General features: G+C 37.8%; 1 protein-coding gene across 2 annotated transcripts in view; it reads left to right on the forward strand.

Moving 5' to 3' along the window:
* The first annotated feature begins 8,274 nt into the window (after positions 1–8,274).
* Positions 8,275–19,840, forward strand: part of NVL (nuclear VCP like) — a 251,999-nt gene continuing 240,433 nt past the window's right edge. For both annotated transcript variants that reach the window (XM_077149137.1, XM_077149138.1), the window contains exon 1: positions 8,275–8,403. In XM_077149137.1, coding sequence (XP_077005252.1) covers positions 8,347–8,403 — 57 coding nt within the window. In that variant the 5' untranslated portion in view covers positions 8,275–8,346. The remainder of the gene's footprint in view (positions 8,404–19,840) is intronic.

Genomic DNA, 19,840 nt, shown 5'->3' on the forward strand with positions numbered 1-19,840 from the left:
TAGGATCTTTGCCTTTTCCTCAGAGCTCTGAAATTTCATAATGACAAGCCTTGGTGTGCAAGTATTTTCAACCATTGCCCCAGCTATTTATTTGGTCAGTTCAATGTGGAATATCCTCTTTTATTTCTTTAAAAATCGTAATCATATTTATATTACATTTTGTATATACTTGTAGCATCTACATTATTAGCTGTTCTGTTTGCAGTTTGCTGTTTCCTGACTGTTTTTCACGGTGCCTTGTTTCCTCATGTATTTGATGTTAGAAAGTATGCTTATATGTTTGTTGCACTTTATTTGTGGGAATCCTTTGAGGCAGTTGTTTAGCATGCATTTATATTTGCATTTGCTTCTGCTAGATATCTGGGGACACCAATAACCTAGGATCATTTTATACTTTAAAAGTGTTTCTTTTTTGCCCACTTGGTTTGAGTTTGTTCACCCAAACCCTTGTGATTGAAGACTTGTAGCTGGAATTTCTCAGCAGAAAATTTTAGCCTTCTGTACATCCTCTCCCAGTGCTAAGACTGAGACAGAAAAGTCTCCTTTTATGCTGTAAGGGGTGCTTTGTCTGTTTGTTTTGTTTTTTGGTAGTACACTCAATGAAAGTTTAGCCTTATAGTAGGATAAGGTGTACTTTGGACCTCGCACCCTGGCTTCATTGTCTGCCCTTTGAATTGGCACTGGTCATATGCAGATGCCCACAGAGCAAAACCAGTTATATTACTTACCTTACTCTGTGGAATCAGGTTTTCTTGTCATTTGTAGCCTCCACTTCTTTCTTACTCTCCTTATGGCTCAGTCACTTTATCCAGCCTCGTTCACTGTTCTGTCTAGGAGGACCCTCTCTACATATCTTGCCCTGCATATTACCAGAATGCACCTTGATTTTTTTTTTTTACTTAATTTACCCTAATGATTGTTCCTATCACACATCCAGAACTGTCTCATTCTTTTAAATAATTACATTATATTCCTTTGTGTGGCTGTTTGGTATTTATTTACAAACAATGCTATAATGGATATGCTTGTACACATGTCTTTGACCAAAACCATTCTTCAGTATAGAATTTTATCAAATTACTTCTGTATTTGTACACCATCATGGCTTATCTCAGAAAAAAATTCAAACCCATTATGGCTAGAAGGCTCCTCATGATCTCACCTCTGCCTACCTCCACACTTCACTCTCCCTTCACTCACTTCAAACTGCTCTTCTCTTACCTGCTTTGTTCTGGCCACACAGGTCTCCTTTCTGTTCCTAGGACAGTTCAACTTCTTTTCTGCTTTCGGGTTTTGCACACATGATGCTTTTTCTACCTGAAACTCTCTTTCAACTTCTTTTATTTTTTTTGACATTTCCATTGTGAAATATATATATGAAAAAGCAATAAATTTCAAAGTACATTGTAACAAGTAGTTATAGAACAGATTTCAGAGTTTGGTATGGCTTACAGGTCCACAATTTTAGGTTTTTCCTTCTAGCTGCTCCAAGACCATAATATAAAAAATAAAAGAAATATCAATGTAATGATTCAGCGGTCATACTCATTTGTTAAATCCTATCTTCTCTCTTATAACCTCTTCTCCTTTGAATCCTTCTCCCAATGTGCAGGGATATTTGGGCTATAACCATTCTAACTTTTTCATGTTGAAAGAGTATGCTGACAATATAGGATAGGGGGGTGGAACTAGCTGATGTTCTTGGAGAGGCTGGCCCTCTAGGTTTCAGGACTTATCTGGCCTAGGAACCCATCTGGAGGTTGTAGGTTCTGGAAAGCAAGCAAAGTGCATGGAAATTTTGTAGAATCTCAGATAGAGCCCTAGGTATTAGTTAGCATTAACAGGAGCGGTTTTGGTTGGGGTTTGGCAAACCCTGGTAATTAGCAATGTCTAGCTGAAGCTTGAGTAAGAGTAGCCTCCAAACTAGACTTCTGATTCTATTTGAACTCTCTTAGCCACTGGTACCTTATTTTGTTACATTTCTTTTCCCTCCTTTGGTCAGGATGGCATTGTTGATCCCATGGTACAGGGCCAGGCTAATCCTTGGTAGTCATGTTCCATGTTGCCAAGAAGACTCTCATCCTTGATCAACTTCTTTTTGTAAGATAACCACTTTTATCCTTAAGTTCTTAACTCACATGTCACATTCTCAGAGAAACCTCCCCTGACCTCTATGACTGAGGTAGGCCTCCTTTGTCACTCTTTATCATAGTACCCCCTGATTATTTATTCTCAACTTTCATTTATTTAGTTAATAATTATTTCCTGAAAAACTGCTATATGAAAGGCCCTGATCTATGGGATATGGGAAAAATCCTCATCTTTCCCCATTATTATAATGATACATTCATTCTTTTATTTGTCCATTGCCTGTCCCTCTCATAAAACATAAGTTCCAAGACCATATCTGTTTGATCATCACTGTAGTCTCTGACTTTAGTGGAGTAATTGGAACACAGTAGACAAATATTTGTAAAATTAAATGATAATATACCAGCTGAAAATATTACTTTTATTTTATTTAGGCTTACGTACCTGAGGGAGGTAATCATCTCAAAGAATGACAACTTTGATTAGAAAACTGAATTGTTTGCTTTTACCAAATAAACATATATATATTTCAATCTCAGAAAACATGGATACAGACTGTCTCCCTCTCAGCATATAGACATCTCCTACCAACCTCAGTAAGGGACCTCTGTTTATGGTAAACTTTCACCTTTTCCTCTATTATACATAGGGTTATCGCATAATTTATTTTTCAAACTGGAATGCTTTTGAGAAAGGAGTCACTCAATAATTATGCTGAATCATTAGGCAATAATCTGGTCATCCTGAACAAACAGGACATAAGATCACCCTAATTATAGAGCACAGTTAGATAAGATGCTGTTTCTGAGTGAGACAGAAAGTTTGGGGGGGTAAAAGGTATGACAAACTAAAGGTAAAATGTGCCACTGCCACTAGGTGGGGTTGCTCCATTAAAGAATGGAGGATATTTCATTAACTGCTGAAAGTTCTTGAGGTGTGTGCTGGTTTGAAAGGATGTATGTCCCCTAGAAAAGGCATGTATTAATCCTAATCCCATTTTGTAAAGGCAGCCGTTCCTTCTAATTTCCAATCAGTAACTGTATGTTTGAAACTGTAATCAGATCATCTCCCTGGAGAAGTGATTTAATCAAGAGTGGTTGTTAAACTGAATTAGCTGACGACATGTCTCCACCCATTCCGTTGAGTCCTGATAAATTTCTGGAGTCCTATAAAATAGGAAATATTTTGGAGAATGAGGAGATTCGGAGAAAGCAGAGAATGCTGCAGCACCACAAAGCAGAGAGTCCATGAGCCAGCAACCTTTGGAGATGAAGAAGCAAAGTGCCTCCCAGGGAGCTTCATGAAACCGGAAGCCAGAAAAAGCTAGCAGATGACGTCGTGCTTGCCATGTGCCCTTCCAGATGAGAGAGGAACCCTGACCATGTTTACCATGTGCCTTTCCAGATGAGAGAAAAACCCTGACTGTGTTTAGCATGTGCCTTCTCACTTGAGAGAGAAACCCTGAACTTCATTGGCCTGTTGAACCAAGGTGTCTTTCCCTGGATGCCTTAGATTGAACATTTCTAAAGATTTGTTTTAATTGGGACATTTTCTCGGCCTTAGAACTGTAAACTAGCAACTTACTAAATTCCCCTTTTAAAAGCCATTCTGTTTCTGGTATACTGCATTCCGGCAGCTAGCAAACTAAAATAAGGCATATATACAGCACAAAGATTACACTTCAATAATCTTTTTGGTTTAGATGTGTAGTACTATAAATTTGAACACTGAAATTAATGTGAAATTGTCTTCAGGGGAATGTTACTGGAAATAATCCCAAAGGAAAATATTCAAGCGTTATTAATTGATATCTAATATTAACTCACTTAAATCACATTCAGTTACTCCCTGCCCTTCAGAAGCTGGCAATTGAGAGTATTTGATGTCTGTATGTGCAGGACCAACTACACAATTTGTGAGGCCACTTGTTTATATATTATGAAGGACTTCAGGATGGCAACAGTACAGCATTAAACCAAGTACAGAACCCTTTTGAGTGCAGGGCCCTTGAAGTTGGCCCCAAATGTAGGATAGTATTCTACCAAAAATTATAGACTAATAAGCACTGATATTTGATGTGATGGTGCTAGAGCACTTCAGCCTGTTTTTATTCTATGTGGTACATTTGGCACGCACAGAATTCAATTACATTTTTTTACTGGAGAAATGATAGGTTTACAGAAAATGTAGAAAATATACATTAATGCTTAAATTGTAGTTTCTGTTTGGAGTGATGGAAAAGTTTTGGTAATGGATGGTGTTCTAGTTTACTAGCTGCCGGAATGCAATATACCAGAAACAAAATGGCTTTTAAAAAGAGTACTTTAATAGGTTGCTAGTTTACCGTTCTAAGGCCAAGAAAGTGTCCCAATTAAAACAAGACTATAGAAATGTCCAATCTAAGGCATCCAGGGAAAGATACCTTGGTTCGAGAAGGCCGATGAAGTTCAGGGTTTGTTTTTCAAGTGGAAAGCCACATGGGAACACAGTCAAGAGTTTCTCTCTCATCTGGAAGGGCACATGGCGAGCATGGCATCATCTGCTAGCTTCTTCTCCTGCTTCCTGTTCATGAAGCTCCCCAGGAGGCATTTTCCTTCTTCATCTCCAAAGGTCGCTGGCTGGTGGACTTTGCTTCTTGTGGCTATGTCGTTCTGTTCTGCTCTCTCTGAATCTCTCTTTCTCCAAAATGTTTTCTCTTTTATAGGATTCCAGTACACTGACCAAGACCCACCCAAATGGGTGGAGACACATCTCCACCTAATCCAGTTTAACAACCACTATTGATTAAATTATGTCTCCAGGAAGATGATCTGATTACAGTTTCAAACATACAATGCTGAATACGGATTAGAAGAAATGGTCACCTTTACAAAATGGGATTAGGATTATAACATATTTTTTCTAGGGTACCTACATCCTTTCAAACTGGCACAGATGGTGTAATGCTAGCACAATATTGTGAACATATCATTCTCCAGCTTTCTCCAAAATACTTCTTCTTTTATAGGATTCCAGTAAACTAATCAAGACCCACATAGAATGGGTGGAGACATGCCTCCATCTAATCAAGTTTAATACCCACAATTGATTGAGTTACATATCTGTGGTGATAACCTAATCAAGTTTCCAACCTAGAGTACTGAATAGGGATTAGAAGAAACCATTGCTCTCACATGATTGTTTAGGATTAAAACATTGCCTTTTTAGGGTACATAAATCCTTTCAAACAGGCACAGAGTCACCCCCAGAGAACCTTGTTTACTGCTCAGATATGGCCTCTAAGTCAACTGGGCAGGTGAACTCACTGACCTCCCCACTCTGTGGGACATGACTCCCAGGGGTATAAATCTCCCTGGCAATGTGGGACCTGACTGCTGGGATGAGCTGGGGCATGGCAACATGGGAAGGAGAAATCCTTCTTGTCCAAAAGGGGGAGGAGAGAAATTAAACTACATAAAATCTATGGCTGAGAGATTTCAAATAGAGTCGTGAGGTTATCCTGGAGGTTAATCTTACACATTATATAGATATCCCTTTTGAGTTTATGGTGTATTGAAGTGGTTGGAGGGAAGTACCTGAAACTGTTGAGCTGTGTTCCAGGAGCCTTGATTCTTGAAGACGATTGTATAAAGATACAACTTTTACAATGTGACCGTGTGCTCATGAAAATGTTGTGTGTGATGCTTCTCTTATCCAGGGTATGGACAGATGAGTTAAAAAGAATAAAGGAAAAAAAATAGTAGGGGGAGATAAAGGGTAAAAATTGGATACATTGAAATACTGGTGGTCAAGGAGAGGGTGGGGTAAGGGGTATGGGATATATGAGTTCTTTCTTTCATTTTATTTCTTTTTCTGGAGTGATATAAATGTTCTAAAAATGATCATGGTGAAGAATGCACAAGTATGTAATGATGTTGTGAGCCATATGGTTGTACTTATGTGTGTGGAAATTTCTCAATAAAAATAAAAAAAAATAATGGGGGGAGAGGGTATATGGAAACTCAATTACATTTTAAAAAATACTGGGCATTGACTCTATTTGTGCTATTTGCTTTGCTAAAGTTGGATATAATCAAGCACATAAATACCTGCAGAATAAAAAAAGGTTACAAGTTACATTTATAATTCTTCTGCTTTCCCCCACAAGACAAAACTGGTAGGCACTCAATAAATATTTGTTGAATGAATGCTAGGAGGGTTGAATGGATGGAGATTTCATCAGTGGGAAATATCATGGAAGGCTGAAAAGAGAAGCTGGATGGCTAAGATTCTAGAAGTCATATTTTGGCCAGGAAGGGCACTGTAGAAAAGAGGAAATGTAATTGAAAGCAAAGTGCTAAGTATTATTTATTTGATTATTACCTTCCATTAGACCCATAAGCCCTGTGTGGGCAAGAATCTTTTGTGTTTGTTCATAATTATTCCTGGTACCCAGGAAAATGGACCAGGCCTTCAATAAATATTTATCAATTGAATAAATGCACGTAATTGCTACTTAGCTAAAAGAACAGAGTACATATTGTGAAGAAGTAGGAAATAAAGTTGGATCCAAATTGAACAATGTTGTGAATATGAGAGTGGGACTCTGTACTTAATTCAGTGTGCTTGTCAAAGAACCTTTGACAAGAAGTGATACGATCTGAATTCTTTTGAAGGAAAAGAAGCCTTCAAAATCCTGACTGAAAATACGAAGTTATCTGGTACCATCATCTCACAACCTTTTCTTAATTACTTCTCCTCTCTTTCCCACAAGTTTTAATACACTTAGGATGCACTTAATATTCCCACAAGTCAAATAAGACTTGAATTAAGCACATTGAAAACATGATTAAAACAAACAAGCAAACACTAAATTTAACAAAATTGTCTTTCATTCCACTTCATTAACTTATTCATTAATCTGACAAATATTTAATGTAAAAATTTTTATTGTGGTAAAATATATATAATGTAAATTTTGTCATTTTAACCATTTTTAAGCATACAATTCAGTGGCATTAATTACATTCACAATGTCCAGCAACCAGCACCACCACTTCCAAAATTTTTCATCACTCGGAAGAAAAACTCCGAACCCATTTATCAATAATTTCCTCACTGCCCCTTCTATCAGCCCCTAGTACCTCTAATTTATTTTGCCTCTACAAATTTGCCTATTCTAGATATTTCATATAAGTGGAATCACACAATATTTATTCATTTGTGTTTGAATTATTTCACTGAGCATAATATTTTCAAGGTTCATCCATGTTGTTCCATATATCAGAACTTCATTCCTTTTTATGGCTGAATAATATTCTATGGTGTGTATATACCACATTTTGTTTATACATGTATCTGTGAATGGGCACTGGTTGTGTCCTTTTGACTACTGTGAACAATGCTGCTAAGAACAGGGGAGTACAGTACCTATTTCAATCCCTGTTTCCAATTCTTTGGCGACAATTTTTATTTATTTTTTTAATGAATGATGACTGTCCCTTTGAGTCTCCATAATCACACTGTACATTCTTGGAGCAGATACACTTACATATATATTGGGCAGTTTCTAGGCCAAGATGGAGTCTTGCACTGAAAGTGCTCATAAATTAGCTCTTGCTAATAAGATCAAATTATTTCCACGTGTAACAAATGGTTTAATAACTGGGTAGACCAGTGCTTCTTTTTCTTTTCACTCCCAGTCCCCTTTTCCGGCCTCAATGACCTGCAACTAGAGGGAAAAACAAGCGGGAGGGAGGGGGGCGGTATGTTTTTATCCTATTTTAATCATCTTTAGTTTCCAGTTTCTAGAGTGCGTGGTTTTCTTAAGACTTTTGGGCTAATTCTGCACCTGAATAAGTAGGTGGCCAGAACTGCCGGAATGAAACAAAACCAAATTCACGAACAGGAACCGCCCGCACATCCCCAACGCGCCGCCACGGAACTGCCCCAGCAAAACCACCGGCTCGTGTTAGTCCAGCTGGGAACCAATAAAGTTAGGCGTGTTCAAAGGGGTCCTTCTCCTAGAGGGCCTCTGCGGAAGCCTGCAAAAATGAGACTCCTAGAAATACCTCAATGTTTTCAAATCTTCTCCTTCTCTTGGTAGTTTTTTCCCCTCACTCTACAGTACTTCGGTTCCGAGGAGAACGGTTAGGGTTAGCCCCGATGGCGTGCACTTCAGGTGTACCTGGCCCGGCGATGGCGACGGGCAGCCTCAGGGAGGCCCCCGGTTCGCGTGGAGCTGGGAGCCCGGCTGCGGCCTGCGAGACGCACGCGATGAAGCCCAGAGCCGCAAGGTTCGTGGATAATAAGCTGAAGCAGCGGGTCGTCCAGGTGTGTATTTTGCACGACTCGGCCTCGCTGTGGGCCCCGCTTACCGCCCCAGGGTGCCGCTGGCTCTCTCTCGGGCGGGTCCCAGGCTGCAGCTGAAAGGTGCTCTGGGTTTGGGCCTGGGTCTGTAGTTAATTCCACGCTTTCTGGCGAGCGCCTGCGTTTGTTTCTTAGCCTGAGAGGATGCCCAGACTGCGGAAGGGTCCAGGCCGGTGGGCCTGGGCCACCGCAGAGCAGATCACTCACAAAAATGGAGTTAGCGTTTGAGTTACAATTCCTGTCTTGTGAAATTAGGCCAGAAATGTTCTTCAAATTCCCGCATCTTACGAGAGCCAATGGGGGCCATAAAAAATACATTAGTTTCCTTTCTGAGCTTTGAGGTCAGGTTGGAAAGACATCGTAAAAATAGGTGACATAATAGACACTTTATCTACGGTTTTCTCATTTTCATAACCATCAATAGAAAGCAATGTGTGGTAAATGCGTTGGAATGATACAGTCATAACCAATCTGAACTAGAAGGAGGGAGATTACTCTCCTTGTTTTTCTCACTTGCCTCTAAACAATTTCCTTTTTGGATCAGTCCTTTCCTACCAACCTCTAAATGTTAAAGTGCCGTAGATCTCTATTTTCTTATCTCCTCTTTGTCTTCGTACTCCTGTTTTATCTATCCATACTTCTAGGTGATCTCATCCAATCTAATAGATTTAAATGCTGTTTATATGTTCATGACTCTGTGTTTTCCTCTTGAACTCCAGATTAATATATCCAGTTGCCATGCGACTTTTCTTCTTGAATGTCTGATAGGTATTTCCAGCTTAACATATCCAAACTGAACTTTTGATTTTCTCCTCCAGACCTGTCCTTATGCTAATTCTCTGTATCCCAGTAAATGATATCATCTATCCAGTTGTTAAGGCCCAAAACTTTCAGAATCATTCTGACTCCTTTCCTTGACTTGCATCAGATTCGTTAACAATCTAGTTGAGTTTACCTTCAAAATGTATTCCAACTCTAACCACTTTGTTTACCATTTCACCTTCCAGCCATAGTAGACAAACTACTGTCTCTCCATTAGAGTATTGAAATAGTCTCCTTACTCATCTCTTTGATTCTGCTTTTAATTAAGGAGCAGCCAGAGAAATCCTTTTAAAGGGGAAAATCAGAGCTTGCTAGGTAACTAACTGTTCAAAGCTTTGCAGTGAACTGTTAGTCATTTAAAGTAAAACTCAGCCTCAAAAGCCCAACATATTTTTGTGTCTATTTTTTTCCCTGTCTTTTGTTATCTCCATGCTTATTCTGACCCATGTACACTGTCCTCAAACTTGGCAAGCACAGGACGTTTATTTATTCTGAATTACTTTTTTTTCTGGATATTCACAACTTGCTCCTTCACTGCTCTTTGCAGTGATTCCTAATTGCCAAATCCAGTGGCCTCTTTTCAGTCCTCACCACACTTGACTGCTCTTCAGCCTTTGACTTTATTAGTTCCCCTCTATGCTTTTTGTTTTGTTCATTAAAAAAATAATAGGCTCCTTTTTTAAAAAAATCCAAACAGGGCTTATTTATTTGTTTTCTAAATACTATTATGCAGAAAATAATAATAGAAAACATTCCTATAGCAATGCATAAAACTGTTTTAAATGGTTTACAGTTCTTAAAAATTTAATCCATATCACAAATTTATAATGCAAGAACTACTGTTATTCTAAATGTAAGGACGATGAAACAGGTTTCAAGAGGGAACACATTTTCCCAACAAGCTAGTGTGGATCCACAGGCTTCTAGCCCCCCCCTTTTCCTTTTTTAAACCATTTATTATTGTGAAATATAACATATATATAAGAAAGCAATAAGTTTCAGAGTACATTATAACAAGTATTTGCAGAACAGATTTCAGAGTTTGGTGTGGGTTACAGTTTCACAATTTTAGGTTTTTCCTTCTAGCTGCTCCAAGACATTGAGAATAAAAGAAATAGCAACATAATGATTTAGTGGTCATACTCATTTGTTAAACCCTACCTTCTTTGTTATAATTCCTCTTTCTTCTTTGATCCTTCTCCCAATCTTTAAGGATATCTGGGTTATGACTATCTAACTATTTCATATTGGATAGAGCTGATAATAATATGGGATAGGGTGATGAAATTAGTTGATGTTCTTCGAGAGGCTGCCCCCACTGGGTATAAAAGTAATAGGTTCTTACGGTTTAAAATAAAAGGGACAGAAGAGTATAAATGAAAAGAAAAAAATTCCTCTCATTTCAACTCCTTATTCCAGGGATAGCCTTGGAGAGTTTGAATTATAAATTTATTTTTTCATTTAAAAAAATCACATAAATGGGCTCATTTACACCTATTCTGCTGCTGGTTTTTTTCACTTAACTATATATTTGGGCATCTTCCCACAAATAATACATTTACCTCTTATTTTTTTTGGCTTATAGTCATTTTTTTAAATTGTGATAAATATGCATATCAAAAATTTCCATATAACAATATTTAAGTGTGTGATTTAGTGGCATTAATTATGTTCCCAATGTTGTGCAACTATCACCTGTATTTGTAAAACTTTTTTATAACCTCAGATTGAAACTTTGTACACATTAAGCAATAACTCCCCACTCCTCCCTCTACCCAGCCTCTCTTATCCTCTAATTTACTTTTTGTACATTTCATGTAAGTGTAATTGTACGATATTTGTCCTTTTATGTCAACATTTCTTCAAGGTTCATCCATGATGTAGCATGTATCAGAACTTCATTCTTTTTTATAGGCAAATAATATTCCACATTTTGCTTATTTATTTGTTGATGTACACTTGGGTCTATTTTTGGACTACTGTGAATAATGCTGCTATGAACATTATTGTACAAGTATCTGTTTGTGTCCCTGTTTTTAGTTTGGGTATATACCTAGGAGCACAATGCCAGGTTATATGGTAGTTCTATGTTTAACCTTTGAGGAACTGCCAAATTGTTTCCCGCAGCAGCTACACCATTTACTTCTCCCACTGCAGCATATGAGGGTTGCAGTTTCTCCATATCTTCATCAACACTTGTCATTTTCTGAATATAACCGTCCTAGTCGGTGTGAAGTGGTTATCTCATTGTGGTTTTGATTTGCATTTTCCTAATGGCTAATGATGTTGATCTTTATTTCATATGCTCATCAGCCATTTGTTTATCTTCTTTGGAGAAATGTCTTCTGAAGTTGTTTCTCTACTTTTAAATTGGGTTATTTGTCTTTCTGTCTTGAGTTGTAGGAGTTTTTTTTGTTTTTTTTTTTTAATACATACTCTGGATATAAAGCCCTTATAAAATACATAATTTTGCAACTATTTTCTCCTATTCTATATATTGTCTTTTCCCTCTCTTATAAAATGGTCTTTCATGCACAAAATTTTTAAATTTTAATGAAGTCCAGTTTATCTGTTTTCGTTTATTGCCTCTGCTTTTTGTGTCATAATTAAGCCATTGCCAAATCCAAGGTCGTGAATATTTTCCCCTATAAAGGTAGGATTTTATGTTTGACCCTATAAACATAAGATTTTATAGTTTTAAGTCTTAAATGTATGTCTTTGATCAGTTTTTATTTAATTTTTGTGTATGGTGTAAATTTATTTGTCTCTTTTTAAATAGTGTATTAGCTACTTATTGCTTTGTAACGAACGACCCCAAAACTTAGCAGTTTAAACTAAAGTGGTTTTATATCTGTTGACATCAAGGAGCTTTTTGACTTGCAGTAGATATGAGATATACACAAATAACTATAATTTAAGATAAACTATATTAAATGAAAACATGTTGTAGGAGCCCAGAGAAGAGGAAGATGAATTAGAATGGTCTAGGGTGGTGCAATGGTGGCTCAGTGACAGAATTCTTGCCTGCCAACCAAAGACCTGGGTGTGATTCCCGGAGCCTGCCCGTGCCAAAAATAATAATAATAATAAAAGAAAAGAAACAAATAGAATGGTCCATCTTTGGATAGTGAGTTTCTTGTCACTGAAAGCATTTATGTGTTAGGGATTCTTTTTATTTTTCTATTTTATTTTAAGTTTTTATTAATAAAACCAGTCAACATACAACGCGAACATTCTTTTTTTAACTTTTTTTATTAATTAAAAAAATTAACAAACAAAACATTAAGATACCATTCCATTCTACATATACAATCAGTAATTCTTAATATCATCACATAGTTGCATACTCATCATTTCCCAGAACATTTGCATCGATCCAGAAAAAGAAATAAAAAGACAACAGAAAAAGAAATAAAACGATAACAGAGAAAAAAAAGATTATACATACCATACCCCTTACCCCTCACTTTCATTTACCACTAGCATTTCAAACTAAATTTATTTTAACATTTGTTGCCCCCATCATTTATTTTTATTCCATATGTTCTACGCTTCTGTTGATATAGTAGCTAAAAGGAGCATCAGACACAAGTTTTTCACATTCATAGAGTCTCATTGTGAAAGCTATATCATTGTTCAATCATCATCAAGAAACATGGCTACTGGAACACAGCTCTACATTTTCAGGCAGTTCCCTCCAGCCTCTCCGCTACATCATGAACAACAAGGTGATAGCTACTTAATGCATAAGAATAACCTCCAAGATAACCTCTCAACTCTGTTTGGAATCTCTCAGCCATTGACGCTTAGTCTCATTTCACTCTTCCCCCTTTGGTCGAGAAGGTTCTCTCAATCCCTTGATGTTAATTCTCAGCTCATTCTAGGGTTTTTCTCAGTCCCTTGATGCCAAGTCTCAGGTCATTCCAGGACCTCTGTCCCACGTTGCCAGGAAGGTCCACACCCCTGGGAGTCATGTCCCACGCAGAGAGGGGGACCCGGGTGGTGAGACTGCTCATCATGTTGGCTGGAGAGAGAGGCCACATCTGAGCAACAAAAGAGGCTCTCTTGGGGGTGACTTAGGCCTAAATTTTAAGTAGACTTGACCTATCCTTTGTGGGGTTAAGTTTCATATGAACAACCCCCAAGACTGGGGGCTCAGCCTATAGCTTTGGTTGTCCACACTGCTTGTGAGAATATCAGGAATTCAACTTGGGGAAGTTGAATTTCTCCCCACTCTCACCATTCCCTGAAGGGGGCTTGCAAATACTTTTCCAGTCACTGATCAAATCACTCTGGGATTCATCGGGGCATCACTTTGGACAAACCAACAAAATCTCATGTGCTACCTGAGATTCCAAGTACTTAAGACATTCAATCAAACTATCTACATGAGTTATATTAGGAAATGCTCTAGTCAAAATCTAAATTTTGTGACAAACATTTTTTGCTTTAGTCTCACACATAAGGTGACATTTTAAAGTATTATCTATTTTCAGCACCCTGCAGTAATGACATTCCTTTGTTCTTCCTCATGCCAAAACATTTTTAAAATTTGTACATTGTACATTTCACTATTATTGTACACTCTAGGCATTCCTAGATTATACCATCTCTATCTTTACCATCTATCTTTCTTTCTGATTTCATTTATGTCCCCAGCCCTCCTCCCTCTATCATTCTCACATGCACCTTCATTCAGTGTTTTAACATAATTACATTACAGTTAGGTAGTATTGTGCTGTCCATTTCTGAGTTCTTATAATCAGTCCAGTTGCACAATCTGTATCCCTTCAGCTCCAATTACCCAATATCTCACCCTATTTCTATCTCCTGATGGTCTCTGTTACCAAGGAAATATTCCAAGTTTATTCACTAATGTCAGTTCATATCAGTGAGACCATACAGTATTTGTCCTTTTGGTTTTGGCTAATGACACTCAGCATAATGTCCTTAAGATCCATTCATGTTGTTACATACTTCTTAAGTTTATTCTGTCTTACAGCTGCATAATATTCCATCTTATATAAATGTCACAGTTTGTTTAGTCAACTGTCTGTTGATGGACATTTTGGCTGTTTCCATCTCTTGGTAATTGTAAATAATGCTGCTATAAACATTGGTGTGTCTATGTCCATATGTGTCCTTGGCCTCATGTCCTTTGAGTAGAGACAGCATATAGATGGGTCCTGTTTTTTAATCCATTCTTCCAGACTATGTCTTTTGATTGGGGAGTTTAATCCATTAACATTCAGTGTTATTACTGCATGGGTAGTACTTTCTTCTACTGTTTTGCCTTCTGGATTTTATATGTCATATCTAATTTTCCTTCTTTTTACCTTTACTCATGGTCTTCCTTTCTACACTCTTCTCCACACCTCTCTCTTCTGTCTTCGTATCTGTCTCTAGTGTTCCCTTTAGTATTTCTTGCAGAGCTGGTCTCTTGGTCACAAATTCTCTCAGTGATTTTTTGTCTGAAAATGTTTTGATTTCTCCCTCATTTTTGAAGGACAATTTTGCTGGATATAGAATTCTTGGTTGGCAGTTTTTCTCTTTTAAAATTTAAATACATTATCCCACCGTCTTCTCGCCTCCATGGTTTCTGCTGAGAGATCTGTGCATGGTCTTATTGGGCTTCCCTTGTATGTGATGGATTGCTTTTCTTTTGCTGCTTTCAAGATCCTCTCTTTTTCTTTGACCTCTGACATTCTGATTATTAAATGTCTTGGAGTATGTCTATTTGGATCTATTCTCTTTGGGGTACGCTGCACTTCTTGGATCTGTAATTTTAAGTCTTTCATAAGAGTTGGGAAATTTTCAGTAATAATTTCCTCCATAAGTTTTTCTCCTCTTTTTTCCTTCTCCTTCTGGGACATCCACAACATGTATATTCGTGTGCTTCATGTTGTCTTTAAATTCCCTGAGTCCCTGCTCATATTTTTCCATTTTTTTTCCTATAGTTTCTGTTTCTTGTTTGATTTCAGATGTTCCATCCTGCAATTTAGAAATCCTGTGTTCTGTCTCTTGAAATCTACCATTGTAGGTTTCCATTGTTTTTTTCATCTCTTCTACTGTGTCTTTCATTCCCATAAGTTCTGTGATTTGTTTTTTCAGACTTTCAGTTTCTTCTTTTTCTTTCCTTGCCTTCTTTATATCCTCCCTCAATTCATTGATTTGGTTTTTGGTGAGGTTTTCCATGTCTTTTCTTACATTCTGAATTAATTGTTTGAGCTCCTGTATGTCATTTGAATTGTTGGTTTGTTCCTTTGACTGGGCCATATCTTCAGTTTTCCTAGTGTGATTTGTTATTTTTTGCTGGTGTCTAGGCATTTAATTACCTTAATTAGTTTATTCTGGAGATTGCTTTCACTTCTTTTATCTAGGGTTTTCTTGCTGGATGAATTTGTTGTCTATCTGTTCTTTGACATTCCGTTCAGCTTTATCTGGACCTTTAGCTTAAGTTTTGTTTAACAGAGGAGAATTTTTCAGTTCTTGTTTCTTGCCCTTCTTGTGTGGTGCCTCCCCCCACCCCCTCCTGCCACACTTAGGAGGGTCTGCTTAGATATTATATACCCCAGCCAGATTTTCCCAGACCAAACTGGCCTCCTATCAGGAGGAGAGGGTCACCTGCATCGGTTTTCCCTGAGGTGAGACCCAGCAGGTTGAAAAACTTTCCTGTGAAGTCTCTGGACTCTGTTTTTCTTATCCTGCTCTGTGTGTGGCACTTGTCTGACTGCAGGTCCCACCAGCATAAGATGATGCGGTACCTTTAACTTTGGCAGACTCTCCCTGCTGGGGGCATGGTGGAGACAGAGGAGAGGTTGTAGGCTGGTTTTAATGGCTTCAAATTACCAAGACCTGGGGTCTGATTTCCTTGATGGAGGGATTCCACCTGAGCTAGGCTTCACCCCTCCCCTGGGGAAGGCACAGGCTCCAGACAAGCACCCAAAGGAGCTCACTTCTGCCTATGCCTGGGGCAGTTGCAGCCTGAAAAGTCCTGCCGTTGTATCCAGAGGCAGTCAAGCCTTTGTAGATACACAGCCACAAAAACCTCTGTTTCCTTTTTTTTTTTTTTCCCCTTTTTCTGTCAGCCCCTTGGTGCTGGGGCAAAATGAGCAACCTCCGCTTTGTTCAGGTTCACCTAAGCTGGGGACCTATTTTCAGTAGTCAGAATTTGTTAATTAGTTCCACAATTGGCATTTGATTGTGCCCAGTCCCTGCTGCTGGTAAAGTCCTTTCCTTTCCCCTCTGGGAAGTGGCCTGTTCGGGAGGGGCACTGGCCGCCACAGCTTTGGGAACTCACGGTTCGGGGGGGTGCTCGCAGCCGGTCCAGCTGGTCCAGACTGGGGTATGCTGTGTGTCTGGTCACTGACGTGGCCCCAGGAGCTGTTCTGTACTGTTTCTGGTTATTTAGTAGTTGTTCTGGAGGATGAAATAAAACGCGTACGTTGTTAAGCCGCCATCTTGACCCAGAAGTCTGACCTGAACATTCTTTTTTCTTTTTTTTTTTATTAAAAAAATTAACTAACACAACATTAGAAATCAATCCATTCTACATATGCAATCAGTAATTCTTAATATCATCACATAGGTGTATGGTCATCATTTCTCGTACATATGCATCGATTTAGAGAAAGAAATAGCACGACAACAGAAAAAGAAATAAAGTGATAACACAGAGAGAAAACACAAATAAAAATAAAAAGTACAAAAATATATAAGAGAAAAAAACAAAACAAAACAAAAAACTATAGATCAGATGCAGCTTCATTCAGCGTTCCAACATAATTACATTACAATTAGGCAGTATTGTGCTGACCATTTTTTTTTTTTTAGACATCATACCATTCTACATATGCAATCAGTAATTCTTAACATCATCACATAGATGCATGATCATCGTTTCTTAGTATATTTGCATCGGTTTAGAAGAACTAGCAGTATAACAGAAAAAGATATAGAATGTTAATATAGAGAAAAAAAATAAAAGTAATAATAATAAGAACAAAACAAACAAAACAAAACAAAACAAAAACCTATAGCTCGGATGCAGCTTCGTTCAGTATTTTAACATGATTACTTTACAAATAGGTATTATTGTACTGTCCATTTTTGAGTTTTTGTATCTAGACCTATTGCACCGTCTGTATTTCATCAGCTCCAATTACCCATTATGTTACCCTGTTTCTAACTCCTGCTGAACTCTGTTACCAGTGACATATTCCAAGTTTATTCTCGAGTGTCGATTCACATCATTGGGACCATACAGTATTTGTCTTTTAGCTTTTGGCTAGACTCACTCAGCATAATGTTTTCTAGGTCCATCCATGTTATTACATGCTTCATAAGTTTATCCTGTCTTAACGCTGCATAATATTCCATCGTATGTATATACCACAGTTTGTTTAGCCACTCGTCTGTTGATGGACATTTTGGCTGTTTCCATCTCTTTGCAATTGTAAATAACGCTGCTATAAACATTGGTGTGCAAATGTCTGTTTGAGTTTTTGCCCTTAATTCCTTTGAGTAGATTCCCAGCAATGGTATTGCTGGGTCGTATGGCAATTCTATATTCAGCTTTTTGAGGAACCGCCAAAGTGCCTTCCACAGTGGTTGCACCATTTGACATTCCCACCAACAGTGGATAAGTGTGCCTCTTTCTCCGCATCCTCTCCAGCACTTGTCATTTTCTGTTTTGTTGATAATGGCCATTCTGGTGGGTGTGAGATGATATCTCATTGTGGTTTTGATTTGCATTTCTCTAATGGCCAGGGACATTGAGCATCTCTTCATGTGTCTTTTGGCCATTTGTATTTCCTCCTCTGAGAGGTGTCTATTCAAGTCTTTTTCCCATTTTGTAATTGGGTTGGCTATCTTTTTGTTGTTGAGTTGAACAATCTCATTATAAATTCTGGATACTAGACCTTTATCTGATATGTCGTTTCCAAATATTGATTCCCATTGTGTAGGCTGTCTTTCTACTTTCTTGATGAAGTTCTTTGATGCACAAAAGTGTTTAATTTTGAGGAGTTCCCATTTATTTATTTCCTTCTTCAGTGCTCTTGCTTTAGGTGTAAGGTCCATAAAACCGCCTCCATTTGTAAGATTCATAAGATATCTCCCTACATTTTCCTCTAACTGTTCTATGGTCTTAGACCTAATGTTTAGATCTTTGATCCATTTTGAGTTAACTTTTGTATAGGGTGTGAGATATGGGTCTTCTTTCATTCTTTTGCATATGGATATCCAGTTCTCTAGGCACCATTTATTGAAGAGACTGTTCTGTCCCAGGTGAGTTGGCTTGACTCCCTTATCAAAGATCAAATGTCCATAGATGAGAGGGTCTATATCTGAGCACTCTATTTGATTCCATTGGTCGATATATCTATCTTTATGCCAATACCATGCTGTTTTGACCACTGTGGCTTCATAATATGCCTTAAAGTCTGGCAGCGCAAGACCTCCAGCTTCGTTTTTTTTCCTCAAGATGTTTTTAGCAATTCGGGGCACCCTGCCCTTCCAGATAAATTTGCTTATTGGTTTTTCTATTTCTGAAAAATAAGTTGTTGGGATTTTGATTGGTATTGCATTGAATCTGTAAATCAATTTAGGTAGTATTGACATCTTAACTATATTTAGTCTTCCAATCGATGAACACGGTATGCCCTTCCATCTGTTTAGGTCTTCTGTGATTTCTTTTAGCAGTTTTTTGTAGTTTTCTTTGTATAGGTCTTTTGTCTCTTTAGTTAAATTTATTCCTAGGTATTTTATTCTTTTAGTTGCAATTGTAAATGGGATTCGTTTCTTGATTTCCCCCTCCGCTTGTTCATTGCTAGTGTATAGAAATGCTACAGATTTTTGAATGTTGATCTTGTAACCTGCTACTTTGCTGTACTCATTTATTAGCTCTAGTAGTTTTGTTGTGGATTTTTCCGGGTTTTCGACGTATAGTATCATGTCGTCTGCAAACAGTGATAGTTTTACTTCTTCCTTTCCAATTTTGATGCCTTGTATTTCTTTTTCTTGTCTAATTGCTCTGGCTAGAACCTCCAACACAATGTTGAATAATAGTGGTGATAGTGGACATCCTTGTCTTGTTCCTGATCTTAGGGGGAACGTTTTCAATTTTTCCCCATTAAGGATGATATTAGCTGTGGGTTTTTCATATATTCCCTCTATCATTTTAAGGAAGTTCCCTTGTATTCCTATCCTTTGAAGTGTTTTCAACAGGAAAGGATGTTGAATCTTGTCAAATGCCTTCTCTGCATCAATTGAGATGATCATGTGATTTTTCTGCTTTAATTTGTTGATATGGTGTATTACATTAATTGATTTTCTTATGTTGAACCATCCTTGCATACCTGGGATGAATCCTACTTGGTCATGATGAATAATTCTTTTAATGTGTTGTTGGATACGATTTGCTAGAATTTTATTGAGGATTTTTGCATCTATATTCATTAGAGAGATCGGCCTGTAGTTTTCTTTTCTTGTAATATCTTTGCCTGGTTTTGGTATGAGGGTAATGTTGGCTTCAAGGAATGAATTAGGTAGTTTTCCCTCCACTTCGATTTTTTTGAAG

Source organism: Tamandua tetradactyla, chromosome 2 (assembly GCF_023851605.1).
Source record: "Tamandua tetradactyla isolate mTamTet1 chromosome 2, mTamTet1.pri, whole genome shotgun sequence".
In the NCBI taxonomy this organism is placed as follows: domain Eukaryota; kingdom Metazoa; phylum Chordata; class Mammalia; order Pilosa; family Myrmecophagidae; genus Tamandua; species Tamandua tetradactyla.